The sequence below is a fragment of the Gossypium hirsutum genome, chromosome D01 (assembly GCF_007990345.1).
Source record: "Gossypium hirsutum isolate 1008001.06 chromosome D01, Gossypium_hirsutum_v2.1, whole genome shotgun sequence".
Classification (NCBI taxonomy): Eukaryota; Viridiplantae; Streptophyta; class Magnoliopsida; order Malvales; family Malvaceae; genus Gossypium; species Gossypium hirsutum.
In genome coordinates, this window is record NC_053437.1 from 16,444,768 (window position 1) to 16,459,776 (window position 15,009).

Below are 15,009 nucleotides of genomic sequence, written 5' to 3' on the forward strand. Positions count from 1 at the left end.
CTTAAAAATTTGCCTAAACCTGCCCATATTTGTAAAAGATTAAGCCAAACCCTCCGCCCATATTTTTTTTATTTTTTTTAAAATATTTATATTATATTTTTTAATATTTAATAATTTTATACATTTTTAATTATTGAAACTTTTTATATAGTCGTCTAAACATTATTTTAATGTTTACATTAGAGTAGTATTATATATTTAGTATATGTTTAGTTTTTTAATGTATTCTAAATTACATAATGTATAAAAATAATATAATATAAAGTATTATAAACTTAAAATCAGGGTGAGCTTGAGCTTTGAATGTTCAATCACAAGCCCAACCCATATTTTAAACGGGTCTAATATTTTTATCTAAACCCTCCCAAATTTTGAACGGGCCTTCGGGCTCAGGCGGGTAATCCAACCCATGAACAACTCTAACTCAGGGTCTCTAAAATTAAGAACCTAGACACTATAAATTAAATATAAAAAAATTAACGTTTAATAGATAAAATATTATCAAATAAAAATGAAATGTTAAAAATAAAATAAACAAAAAATACTGTAATCTCTAACGCAACTTAAGTAAAAAAATTATAATTAAAATCAAATTGTCACCATACTAATAAAAATAAAATAAATCCCAATACAAAATAACTCATGAAAGTTTAAATAAATTTATAATATATTGGTAATCTAATGTATAATGCATAAATTTATTTATTCATAATTTATATGTTTAAAGTAAAAAAAATTATAATTAAATTAAATATTAATTTTTTATAAAAACTAATTGCATCTAATTAAATTGGTTCGGTTCAACACAAATCTTTCGTCGATAAATAGTATAACTCACATTTATTTGAGAAATTAAGATAAAGAAAATTGATAAATTAAAAATTAGTATTTTATATTATCTATGTTTCTCTTATTTTTTAAATCTATAAAACCAATAATATAATATAGAATAATTATATTAATCAATTATTAATAATGTTTATCTTAACTCTTAAATCTTAAATATAAAATTATATTCATAATAAAGTATTAGTAAAATAATTATTTTATTAATAATATTTTTATTATCAATATAATAATTATTATCACTTAATAATAGTTATTAATAATATAAAGTATTAGTATTAATAATGTTTATCTTTTAAGTGAAATTTTGACTCATGTTCGAATGATAAGTTATTTTTATCCAATTACTTAATATTTTACTATTGATTGCTTCTCCCCTTTTTACTTTCATTACTTTTAAAATATTATTTTATTCTTTCAATTATTTTCAAAATTAATACTTTTATGGTAAATTATATCGATTATCATTTAATTTTTAAAAATAAATTTAACAAATAAACACATAAAATCATGTGCAACACACGTGACTTTAGAACTAATTCAAATAAATACTACAAAAGTAACTTCCAGCAAATTAAAAAGCAATCAAAAGCACAAATAATTAAGATATAACAATAATTAAAATAGTCGATTGAGTCTTAATTCAATTGGCATGAACATTGTTACCAATGCAGGAGGACGTAGATTCGAATGCGTTAAACCGTATTATACTTCTATTTATGAGTTGAAGAGGGACTATGAATAATTCTAAACATTGTGTAAAAAAATAATTAAATTTTATCAAAATATCTAAATTGCCTTTAATTTTGAATATCTAAATTACCCCTACTTAGTCCTAATTTCTATTAGATAGGAATTAGTTTTATATTATATATAGGATATTTGGAATTTAATTTAAAAGAATATTTATTTCCCTTTACTTTTACTTTTTTTTCATATCCCATTAGAAACCATTAAAATAATTTCATTTTCTTTTATATTTAAATTTCAAATTTTTATAATTTGAAAAAGTCAATTAATTACTAATTAAAAAAAAGCAAAAAGTCAAAGTCAATTAATTACATATGATTTATTTCCTTAATTTATTTTCAAGGAATCAAGTAATAGAGCAATTTGTTTTTATTATTGCAATCTTAATAAAAACGAAATTAAATTAGGATATATTTATGAGTTAAAAATCATAATTTATATCATTTATTTTCACTAAATGTTCCCCTTTCCAAAAGGTATAATATGAGTTTTCTACTTTTTAAAAATAAAATATCCTAATTCAAATATAAAAATAAATTAATTAAATATGTCCTAAAATTAAATAAGTATATTAAAATATAAACAGGATGTTGGGTATGGGTCCCACTATGTGGGAAACCCATAATTTCTGCCACATTTTATTGTCTCTTTTTGGTTTTGTCAAAAGCCATTTTTGGGGGGCTTTTAACGGGTGATGTGGGTAGAAATTTTTGCAGAGATAAACAAAAAAAAAATCTCAAATTAAAACAGAGAGAAAGAGAGAAGAAAATTTCAGTTTTTCAAGTTTGGTGCAGCAGTGATCAACTCTTCGATCGAAGGTTCATCTGTGGTTCGATTGGGCTGATTTTTGGACAGCAGCTAGGCGATAAGGTGTTCTTGACTTTGTACGGTCGGATTTTTCATCCGAGTCTTGTAGCGTCAGAAATACCCATTTTTCAGCAGCTACGTTTCTGGTGATGTTCTCTCATTTTTCTCTCTTTTGCTAAAGATTACATATTGTTAGCCTTTGTCGGAGTTGAATGCTTGTTGTAGGCTTGATATTGTGATCTTGTAGCCGAACATTTGATGATAGTGGATCTCTTTATCGGACTCTAAAATCCCGTGGTTTTTACCCTTGATTTAGAGGGGTTTTCCACGTAAAAATACCGGTGTCTCTATTTATTTTTATTGTGGTTGCATTAGTTGATTTGTGGTTGATTAAGGTTGCTAGAAAACATATCTTGTGCTATTGTGCTTGCCACAATTTTTGACAGGAGTTATAGGGAGAGAAAGAACACCGGTTGTGCTTTCGCTTTGTTTTGGTTGTTCGGTTTCTTCCCAACAAACTGGTATCAGAGCTTGGTTATTGTGTCAGGTAATTATGGAAATTAATACGAGCAAGATGATTATGTTGAATGGCACAAATTATCAACTTTGGCGGAATAAAATGAATGACTTGTTGTTTGTGAAGGCTTTGTATCTTCCGGTCTTTACTACTCAAAAACCCGATTCGAAAAGTGATGAAGAATGGGAATTTGAGCATCAACAAGTGTGTGGCTTTATTCGGCAATTTGTTGAAGAAAATGTTTACAACCACATTGATCAGGAGACACATGCTCGAACATTGTGGGAGAAGCTTGAAAGCTTGTATGCTTCGAGGTCGGGCAATAACAAGTTATTTTTGCTGAAGAAAATGATGGCGCTGAAATATAAAGAAGGAATGTCTATAGCTGACCATGTTAGTGAATTTCAGAGTGTGATGAATCAGTTGCTTGGTATGGGTGTCAAATTTGATGACGAGATTTTAGGACTTTGGTTGCTTGCTACTCTACCAGACTCTTGGGAGACCTTTCGAGTCTCACTCATTAATTCTGCCCCACAGGGTATTATTACTTTGGATTTGGCTAAGAGTGGTATGTTGAATGAAGAGGTTAGAAGAAGATCTCAGGGTTCTACATCACAGTCTGAGGTGTTGGTTATCGAGAACAGGGGGAGAAACAGAGACAAAGATGGAAAGGGTAGAGATAAAAGCCGAAGCAAGTCAAGATCGAGATACAAGAATCTTGAGTGTCATCATTGTGGTAAGAAAGGTCATATCAAGAAATATTGCTTCAAGTGGAAGAAAGAGAACAAAGGTGGTGGTGATAAACACGATCGGAATGACGATGAAAAATCCGAGCGTGTTGCTACTGTTACTCGTGAAGATTTGTTAGTTATTTGTGATGAGAATTTGGTCAACCTAGCATGCGATGAGACTAGTTGGGTGATTGATACTGGTGCATCACTTCATGTCACGTCGAGGAAGGAATTCTTCACATCTTATACTGCTGGTGATTTTGGGGTATTGAAGATGGGTAATGATGGTTTGGTTTCGGTTATTGGTATGGGAGATGTTAGCTTGGTAAGTAACAATAGAACAAAGTTAACTCTCAAGGATGTCAGACATGCACCGGATGTCCGTTTGAATTTGATTTCTGCAGGAAAGCTTGATGATGAGGGATTCTGTAACACCTTCAGTGAAGGGCAGTGGAAGCTGACTAAAGGCTCCTTGGTTGTGGCTCGAGGAAAGAAGAGCTCAAATTTGTACTTGATGCAAGCTTTGACTTCTCGAGAGACGGTGAATGTGACACTGAATGACAGTTCAATTGAGTTGTGGCATAAACGACTCAGTCACATGAGTGAGAAGGGGCTTAGCTGTTTAGCGAAGAAGAATCAACTTTCGGGTTTAAAGAATGCTACACTGAAGAATTGTGCTCATTGTCTAGCAGGAAAGCAGAGAAGAGTTTCATTTAGAAGCCATCCTCCTCATAGGAAATCAGAGTTGCTAGAGTTGGTCCATTCAGATGTTTGTGGTCCGATAAAAGTAAGATCACATGGTGGTGCACTTTACTTTGTGACTTTCATTGATGATTGTTCAAGAAAGCTATGGGTTTACACTTTGAAGTCTAAAAATCAAGTCTTTGAGGTGTTTAAACAGTTTCAAGCATCAGTTGAAAGGGAAACTGGGAAGAAGTTGAAGTGCATTCGTACTGATAATGGTGGCGAGTACACAGGGTCGTTTCATGAGTATTGTCTACGACAGGGAATCAGACATCAGAGAACACCACCAAAGACTCCACAGTTAAATGGGTTAGCTGAAAGAATGAACCGAACATTGATTGAGAGAGTTAGATGTTTATTGTCAGATGCAAAGTTACCAAGATCGTTTTGGGCTGAAGCTTTGAATACAGTGACACATGTGATAAATCTGTCTCCTAGTGTTCCTTTGAAAGGTGATGTGCCAAATAGAGTTTGGTTTGGTAAAGACGTGTCATATGATCACCTACGTGTGTTCGGTTGTAAAGCATTTGTTCATGTTCCAAAGGATGAAAGATCCAAGTTGGATGCCAAGGCTCGACAATGCATTTTTATTGGTTATGGTCTAGACGGTGAGTTTGGTTATAGACTCTATGATCCAGTTCAGAAGAAACTCGTGAGAAGCAGAGATGTTGTCTTCATTGAGGATCAGACCATTGATGACATTGATAAGACGGAGAAAGTGGATTCACAAGGTAGTGGTGACTTGATCGATGTGAATCTGGTTCCCCTAGACTCTTCACCAGATCCTATCCAGGATGATGTGCATGGTGATGTTAGTGGTGACCATCAGACTATAGGTGACTTTGATACTCCCATAGATGATGTTGTGAATGATCAACAACAAGCACCTATAGCTCCACCAGCAGTTCCACTTCGAAGGTCTTCCAGAGATCGACGATCTTCTGTCAGGTATTCTCCTGATGAATATGTTCTTTTGACTGACAGGGGAGAACCTGAATGTTATGAAGAGGCTATGGAGAGTGAATGCAAAGATCAGTGGGTTGAAGCGATGAAAGACGAACTTCAATCCTTGCATGAGAACCATACTTTTGAATTGGTGAAACTGCCTAAGGGCAAAAGAGCTTTGAATAATCGGTGGGTTTACAGGTTGAAGCAAGAAGAGAAGTCTTCATCTCCACGATACAAAGCTAGATTGGTCGTCAAGGGTTATACTCAGAAAAAAGGGGTTGATTTTGAAGAAATATTTTCTCCGGTTGTGAAGATGTCCTCTATCAGAACTATACTAAGTTTGGTAGCTTGTTATAACCTAGAGGTTGAACAAATGGATGTGAAAACTACTTTTCTTCATGGTGACTTGGAAGAAGAGCTTTACATGGAGCAGCCAGAGGGTTTTGTTGCACAAGGGAAAGAGGACTATGTGTGCAGATTGAAGAAGAGCTTGTATGGTTTGAAGCAAGCTCCAAGGCAATGGTACAAGAAGTTTGAGTCTGTTATGGGGGAGCAAGGCTACAAGAAGACTACTTCTGATCATTGTGTGTTTGTTAAGAGATTCTCTAGTGATGATTTTATTATTCTTTTGCTCTATGTTGATGATATGCTTATTGTTGGTCAGAATGCTTCTAGAATTGAGAAGTTGAAACAAGAGTTGAGTAAATCCTTTGCAATGAAGGATTTGGAGCCAGCAAAGCAAATTCTTGGCATAAGACTGACACGTGATAGAAAGGCCAAGAAATTATGGTTATCACAAGAGAAGTACATTGAGAAAGTACTTCAAAGGTTTAGTATGGACAAAGCTAAAGCGGTGAATACTCCCTTTGCTATGCACTTTAGATTGAGTGTTAAGCATAGTCCTTCCACAGAAAAGGAGAAGGAGGAGATGCAGAAAATTCCTTACTCTTCAGCCGTGGGTAGTTTGATGTACGCAATGGTTTGCACGAGACCAGACTTGGCTTATGCCGTTGGTACAGTTAGTCGGTTTCTTTCTAATCCAGGCAGAGAGCATTGGAATGCAGTGAAGTGGATTATGAGATATCTTCGTGGCACTTCCAACATAAAACTTTGTTTCGGCAATGAGAAACCTGTTCTTGTTGGGTATACAGATTCAGACATGGCCGGAGACATTGACTCGAGGAGATCTACTTCAGGTTACTTAATCACTTATGCAGGGGGAGCTGTGGCATGGCAATCGAGACTGCAAAAGTGTGTTGCATTGTCCACCACCGAATCAGAGTTCATTGCAGCAACCGAAGCGTGTAAGGAGATGCTTTGGATGAAGAAGTTTGTGCATGAGCTTGGTTTTACTCAGGAGAAGTATGTCCTGTACTGTGATAGCCAGAGTGCAATTCATCTTGGTAAGAACTCAACTTTTCATGCTAGATCTAAGCATATTGATGTGAGGTACAATTGGATACGAGATGTTCTTGAAGCTAAGCTGTTAGAGCTTGAGAAGATACACACTAATGATAATGGTGCTGATATGTTGACGAAGGCCTTACCAAGAGGAAAGTTTGAAGCATGTTGTTTGACCTCCGGCATGGAGGCATTCCCCACATAGTTGGAGAGGGAGATTTGTTGGGTATGGGTCCCACTATGTGGGAAACCCATAATTTCTGCCACATTTTATTGTCTCTTTTTGGTTTTGTCAAAAGCCATTTTTGGGGGGCTTTTAACGGGTGATGTGGGTAGAAATTTTTGCAGAGCTAAACAAAAAAAAATCTCAAATTAAAACAGAGAGAAAGAGAGAAGAAAATTTCAGTTTTTCAAGTTTGGTGCAGCAGTGATCAACTCTTCGATCGAAGGTTCATCCGTGGTTCGATTGAGCTGATTTTTGGACAGCAGCTAGGCGATAAGGTGTTCTTGACTTTGTACGGTCGGATTTTTCATCCGAGTCTTGTAGCGTCGGAAATACCCATTTTTCAGCAGCTACGTTTTTGGTGATGTTCTCTCATTTTTCTCTCTTTTGCTAAAGATTACATATTGTTAGCCTTTGTCGGAGTTGAATGCTTGTTGTAGGCTTGATATTGTGATCTTGTAGCCGAACATTTGATGATAGTGGAGCTCTTTATCGGACTCTAAAGTCCCGTGGTTTTTACCCTTGATTTAGAGGGGTTTTCCACGTAAAAATACCGGTGTCTCTATTTATTTTTATTGTGGTTGCATTAGTTGATTTGTGGTTGATTAAGGTTGCTAGAAAACATATCTTGTGCTATTGTGCTTGCCATAATTTTTTACAGGAGTTATAGGGAGAGAAAGAACATCGGTTGTGCTTTCGCTTTGTTTTGGTTGTTCGGTTTCTCCCAACACAGGATGTAAAGCAAGAGAGAGAGAGGGGGGGATAAATTAAAATATAAAAAAGTTGAAGTAAATTTACCATTATCTCAAACAAATTAATATCCATGGCTTAGAATGAAATGAAGAACATGAAAGCTGAATTACAGTTGGCAGGAATTTTATGAATCAGTGGTAAGACTAATGTATTGACATATTATGATTCCTGCCAAGTTTAATATCAAACAGGAATTAAAAAGAAATAATTATCCGCGGTCAGTTAAGGTTGGCTAATAGCCCAAACACGTTAATGTTATGTACAAAGTAACCGCATGACCGTTTACTTGCGAACCCAAAAGATAAAGCAAAAACATGCCCTCATCTTCTAAAATACCCTTATATTCCTTACGCTAAAAGTGATTCCTTCATATCTCTAAACGTCCATAATCATCTCGAAGATGGTGAAGCTGGCAGAAAAGATTAACATGCTGATCAAGAAAGGGGTTTCGGATCTTGATTGGCGTCTTCTTTTCTTGATAATCGTTCCTCTTTCCATTCTTCTTTTTATTGCTCTATCATCTACACCCTCCATCCATTATTTTTTCCCGCTCCGGTCTTTTCTCTTCACCACTCCATCTCCCGACGTAACTGGTATGTTGCGCCAGTCGAGGATGGCGGTGTGCTTGGTGGGTGGAGCCAGGAGGTTCGAGCTCACTGGACCCTCCATCATGGAGAGGGTTATTAAAGAGTATCCTAATGCTGACCTTTTTTTGCACAGTCCCATGGACAAGAATGCCTTCAAATTATCGCTTCTTAGAACTGCACCAAGGCTGGCTTCGGTGCGAATATTTGATCAGAAAATTGTGCCGCAGACGGCGGAGCAAGTTCGAGTCCTGACGGCCGCCAACTCCCCTAATGGTATCCAGGTACAAACTGTCAACTGTTTTAATTTGGTTACATCGAATTTGGGTTTTCTTTTGAAAAGACTCATTCTCATCGTTTTGACTTTTCAACTTAAGATTCACACGTGCCTTGTTTAATTAGTTAGTGATAATAGTCACGAATTTGTATTCTAGAAGGTTGCTTCTTTGTAAGACTTTTTCTAGTTTTAATATAATATTTATAAGACTGATTTTTGCGGTACAGGGACTTCTACAGTATTTTAATTTGGTTGAGGGATGCCTGACAATGATTGTTTCACACCAAAAACAACACAACTTCACCTATGATTGGATCGTCCGCACCAGAGTAGACGGTTACTGGAATGCGCCCTTGAATCCCCAACACTTCGTTGCCGGCCGATACACCGTCCCTTCAGGATCTGTCTACGGTGGCCTTAATGACCGACTTGGCATCGGCGACTTTTACACTTCCAAAGCTGCCCTCTCCCGACTTTCTCTCATCCCCAAACTTGACTCAGCCGGGTACAGGCGTCTCAACTCAGAATCAGCTTTCAAAGCACAACTCACCACCCAAAACATATCCTACGTAGAAAATAGATTACCCTTCTGCGTCGTGACGGATCGGAGGTACCGATTCCCGCCTTCCCATATGGGAGTTCCGGTGGCGGCGTTATCGAGTCCGGGTCCACTAAGTGGGGTCAAATGTAGGCCCTGCACTCCTGTGTGTAAAGGGCGTTGCGTTGCCGATGTGATGTCGTCGCTTGACAAGAGATGGAGCTGGACCAACTGGCGTAACGGGACAATTGAGCTATGCGATGCTCATGGTGGGTGGGAGGATCGATGGGAGATGATCTTCGATAGAGTTGCCGGTAAAAAACTGGCTGAGGGGAGGCGGCAAGTAAAGGATCTGATGTTTGAGGAATGTGTTGCTGATTTTAGAGAAATGAAGAAAATGGCTGTCAACTGGGAGGCACCTACGCCTGAGGAGATCTGTGGACTGGGGTTGAAAATCACACCAAAATGATCCTTTAAAGTTAATATTATATATACACACACACACACACACTTAGTGTAGGGTATATTTCAGAGTTGTTAGGTTGTAAATTTCTAAATCTAGAATCAGCATTTTGTAAAGGAACTTGCATTGGCAGAATCAGCGATTAAGTTTTGGAAGCTTATCTAGAAATTTAAAGATTTGAAGGGTTTAAGAGGCCTAATTAATTTTCTTTAAAATTTTAAAGAGTTTGGGGCTATGTTCTACTCCTATTACGATGGATAATTGTTTTTGTAGATTGAATATTTTCGGTGACTTAATCTCTTTACTATTATTTTTTATTTTTTAAAAGTGTTGTGGGTTTAAGATTTAAGTGTTTAGTATTGCTCTTAAAAAAATATTTTTGAAAAATAAAATGTCCATTGTAGACATTATATTATAAAGTAACAAATATTCATTTAAATAATGTTTAAATTAGTTAATATTATGATATTTTAACAATAATATAAAAAAATAATTTATTATAATTTGTTGTTAATATTTTAATATGAAATATATTTTTAAGTAATTAATATTAATTATTTATAAAATTTAATTAGAAAAAGCACTGCATTTTTTGGAGAAAAAAAATAGAGGAATGAAAAAGTAAATTAGCTTTCAGAAGGGTTTTTGCTAAGAAAAATTAAAAATTTTAATTTTTTTATTTGAGCAAAAGTATTTTTTGGAAAATCAAAATTTTCAAGAAATTTATTTGTTTAACACAACTTTAAAATCAAAAGTGCTTTTTAAATGAAAAATACAACTAAACAAAACCTAAACAAAGCCTAAAAAAGCTCTGAGCAAGGCAAAGCTTCCAACAAACTCGATACAATTGAGCAAGAGCTAATTCTCTAACTACGAAACAGAGGCCCTGATTGGGTAGCTCAAAACTAGAACTCCATCTCGAATTCTTTGAAAATAGATTTTGGACCTACTTAAATTTTTAGTTTAGAAGTAGAGACTAAATTCTCGAGAGTAAATTGATTTTTTTTTTGAATTATAATAGCATGACAAAGTCGAACAACAAACATAACTAGCGCAATTCGAATTTATGTCATATTTGAGACGGTGAACACTCTTAACCATCAAGCCATCACATAGGATTCAGAGTTAATTGAGGGTGGGTTTGGATGGGTGATTGAGTGCGGTGCGATGTGTTTAGTTTACTTTTTGTCTCACGCTATAGTATCGCTACAGTATCTAATCTCACCGCCACTACTGTTTCTACACTAACAGTAGCTAAACGCGCCGCCCATCCAAACTTGCCCTGAATCTTAGTTTAAATGCAAGGATTAAATTAAATATTTAACCATTAAATGGAATACTCAATTAGCAACTAACGTTAGGAACTTAGGAATAAGTTAATAAGTCATTATATTAAAAAAAAACTGAAAAAAAGAATTAAAATGGAAACGGCAAAAGAAAGAAAAATTGAAACGTTGGTGTTGGACTAGTTGGGCCAAACAATTTTCTTTCGGTCTATAGATATGAGTTGATTGAAGGTCATAAATTCATTTATGGGGAATAACTGGTAGGGGGTTGGACTTTTACCAACAGTGATAGTGCTGTTCAATTGGAATCAGGAAGTGTAGGAGAGTACAACAGTTGGTCTTTGGTTATAATTGATTTTTAGGGAAATGTTCAACTTTTGACACAAAATTTTGGGACATTTTAGATGGCCTGAAACTCATCCAATGAAAATGTCATTATAAAGTGATAATTCAATCAGATACTTTGGAGGTTGTTAAAGTCATATGTGAAAGTGTTTTAAAGACTTCAAATTCTGCCTTTATCAGAAGAATCTGTCGTATATTGTCTCAAGAAGGTCAGTGAATATTATGATACATTCCTAAGGAGCACAATCAAAGTGCAAATTGTTTAGCCAACTTGACCTTTGCAGAAAAGGAAGATTTATAACTGTTTGAGATCCCTCCATGAGAAACATTAGAATTTCTTGAAGCAGATAAGGAAAGAAGTATTTGCATCCCTCAATCTTTTTCTATGTAATTTAGTATAATAATGTCTTTTTATTCATAAAAAAAAAATGTTGGTGTTGGTTTTAGAAGGGCAATTTATTAAAAAAACGTAATTTTTTTTAAATTTACTGAATTGGGCCTGATATTTTATTATTTACCGGAATGGGCTCTTTTTTCCGAAATCGCGTCCACGTCAGCGCGATGTCAGGGTACGTGCCAGCAAATCGCGGCCACGTCAGCGCGCTTTGCTGACATGGCAACAAATCGCGCTTCAGAGGATGCGATTTGTGTCCACGTCAGTAAAGCGTGCTGACGTGGCCGCGATTTGCCCCGTGCGTGAACAATGCAACGGTAAAAAAATTGACCGGTTCCCCCCCCAACGGTAAAAAAAACTATAAATACCCCCCACCCTTTTTTTTTTCACAAACTAATCCTCTCTCAAATTTCCTCTCAATTTCTTCTAAATTTCCTCTCAATTTGCTCTCAAACTCCTTCAAAATTTCTCTCAAATCCATATTTATTTTCAATTTGCTCTCAAGTTCCTCTTAAATCCCTATTTTTAAATAATTTTTAAAAAAAATTATTTTTTAGAATAAAAAATCGAGAACAAGAAATTGAGAATCAAATTGTGAAAATTGAGAGTTGAGTTGAAAATAATAAAAGTTGGAGGGCTTTATATAAGGAAAATTATGGTTGTTGGAGCCTCATTGGCATTGAAATTTTTGCTTGTTAGAAAATATTCTCGTTGGACAGAAAATGCCACATAAGAGTGTTTTTATAAAAGAAAAGAAAACTCGTCCTACAGGGTGTGCTTTCCCTGCAAGATAAGTGAAAGTGCGTCATGTAGGGTGCGTTTTATTTTCTCTCTCCAAAAACAGTATAGATTAGTAAATTTTCAAAAAAAAACCCTAATTTCTCAATTTATTTTTCTTTTCAGCATATTTAAATGAATTAACCTGAAATAGTAGTGTTTAAATTTCAAGCCAGCTTCCTTATGTTATGGGAGGAAATATAAATTTGAAAAATATTATTTGAATTTTTATTTGATATATAAATTTTTAAAAATATTTAATATTAAATAATGGAAAAAATACCAAAAAAATCTAATTTTTTTAAAATTTACCGAAATGGACCTGGTATTTTATTATTTACCGGAATGGGCCCTTTTCCCCGAAATTGCGTCCACGTCAGCGCGATGTCAGGGTACGTGCCAGGAAATCGCGTCCACGTCAGCGCGTTTTGCTGACATGGCAACAAATCGCGTCCTCTGAAGTGCGATTTGTGTCCACGTCAGCAAAGCGCGCTGACGTGGAAGCGATTTCCTGGCACGCACCCTGACATCGTGCTGACGTGGACGCGATTTCGGGGAAAAGGGCCCATTCCGGTAAATAATAAAAAACCAGGCTCATTTCGGTAAATTTTAAAAAAAAATTGATTTTTTTTGGTATTTTGCCCGTTTTAGAATACATAGGATAATAATTTAATTTGGATGATAGTTTAAATAATTAAGATTTTAGAATTGTAATTTTAATTAGGATAATATTTTTTTATTAGGATATTTTATTTAAGGGTAAAGTACCAAAATAATTATTCAATTTTTTGATTTAATCTTTTTTTAAATTAAATATTTTAGTCACTCTTGTCTTTAAAATAATAACGAAGTTTAACATAAAATTTTTATTGGTTTAATAACAAATTTAGCCCTCTAATGTTTACAAATTCTATTAACTTGATCCTAAATCTAAAAAATTCAACAAGTTTAGCCCTTAATATTTACAAAATTTGTCATTTTAGTTCTAATTCTGAAAATTATAAAATATATTTAAAAATATTTTTATATTTTATAATTACTTTTTCTCATCAACCATGCTCATTTATTCGTCAACCAAACATGCGAAAAATCCATAAATGAAAGCTATTTTTTATTCAATCTCTTTTGTCCTTTTTTCTTTTGCTACATTAGGCTGATCACACTAACTCTAACGGCTTTACTCTTTGCTGCAGAGATAGTACCAATTTCAGCTCTAGTGTTTTAGTATCTTTATTATTTCTAGCTCATGCATTGGAGAGAGATTGTGGGTTAAGGCCATGACATTTTATATTTCCAACTTTTCCAATTGACTAACAAAAAAAAAATTGGAAGATACTCTTGAAAGTTATTTTGGGTAAAAAAATATTGAAAATTTTTAATTTAGAAAATGGTTTTGTTGCATAGTAAAAAATTAAAAAAATTCTAAAATCAAGTGGTTGTAATATTTATAGCAATAAACTCTAACTAAATTAATATTTGTGCTTTGAGTTAGGTGGTAAAGGATATTCTTGGCTTTCGACCAACACGATCTTCTACGCTATTCTCGAACAACAATATCATGTGAAATATCTTCTGCAAGACGAAGGTTGTTCCTAAACATGGGTTATCCTGACTTTCGAAACTTGAGTTGTTCGCAATATAGTTGTTTTTAGTGTAGAGATTGTTTTCAACAAGAGTTGCTCAATGGTGATACTTTTCTTAAAAAAAGTTCATTTTGAATAATGATTCTTTCGAAAAAAATACAATTATTCTAAATAAAAATTGGTCCAAACAACAATAGTTCTAAACATAACAACTGATATTCTAAACATAGTTGTTTTGATCTTTAGTTGTTCTCAACAAGCCTATTCTCAAATGAAAGTTTGATTGGAAGACAGTTGTTTTAAACTGAAGTCATGTTCTAAACCTAGCTATTCTCAAAGAGTTTGAGCTGTTGTTGTGGATAACAACTATTTTGAATAATTATTGTTCTTCTAAAAGTGATATTAAGTGCAGCAGTATTGCTACTTGTTCCGAACTTGATAACACAATTTCTTAAAACAATATCTAAAACTACGCTCGATGGAAATTCAAGATTGGGGCCACATAGAATGGTTTGGAAACACATCTGGAATGCCAAGGTTGCATCTAAAATCAAGATTTGTGCATGGAAACTTTGGAATGAAATTTTAGCAGCAGGTATGGAGACCAGTTCTAGAATCCCAAGAACGTCTTCCAATTGGTGCCAAAGTAACTACGAGTTAGAGGACGTTATGCATGCTTTGAAAGATTGCCCTTTGGCAGCGAAGTCTTCTGTGCTCGGAGTATTTCCAAATGAGATCTCAAAAGGAGTCTTTGCTAATGCAACCGATCAGCTTGAAATAGCGGCCAAGTTGCTTTACAAGGATAATTTTGACAAATTTCTTGTTACTCTTTGGAACTTGAGAAATGCGACGAAACACAAGGGATTAGAGACTATGAAGTAAGAATAGTAGAACGAATCAACACCTACTACTCTGATTAGGAAGCTGCCCAAATGCGAAGTGACCAGACCTGTAATCTGGAAGAGCAGGACATTGTTATTGGAAAGCACCAAACGGGAACACTGTTGAAGTGAATTTTGATGCAAGTTTTAACCCAGCTGCT

At 34.6% G+C, this 15,009-nt stretch overlaps 1 protein-coding gene across 2 annotated transcripts; it reads left to right on the forward strand.

Annotated features, from left to right (window-relative positions):
- The first annotated feature begins 7,882 nt into the window (after window positions 1–7,882).
- LOC107921111 (uncharacterized) lies at window positions 7,883–9,772 on the forward strand. Of its 2 annotated transcripts, none has more exons than XM_016850983.2 (2): window positions 7,883–8,588; window positions 8,821–9,772. In XM_016850983.2, exons 1-2 carry the CDS (start codon window positions 8,121–8,123, stop codon window positions 9,586–9,588), a joined length of 1,236 nt encoding a protein of 411 aa, XP_016706472.2. In that variant the 5' UTR covers window positions 7,883–8,120; the 3' UTR covers window positions 9,589–9,772. The 2 variants fall into 2 exon arrangements, with proteins under 2 accessions (XP_016706472.2, XP_016706471.2); XM_016850982.2 differs by having other exon boundaries at window positions 7,895–8,588; window positions 8,809–9,772.
- Window positions 9,773–15,009: the final 5,237 nt, after the last annotated feature.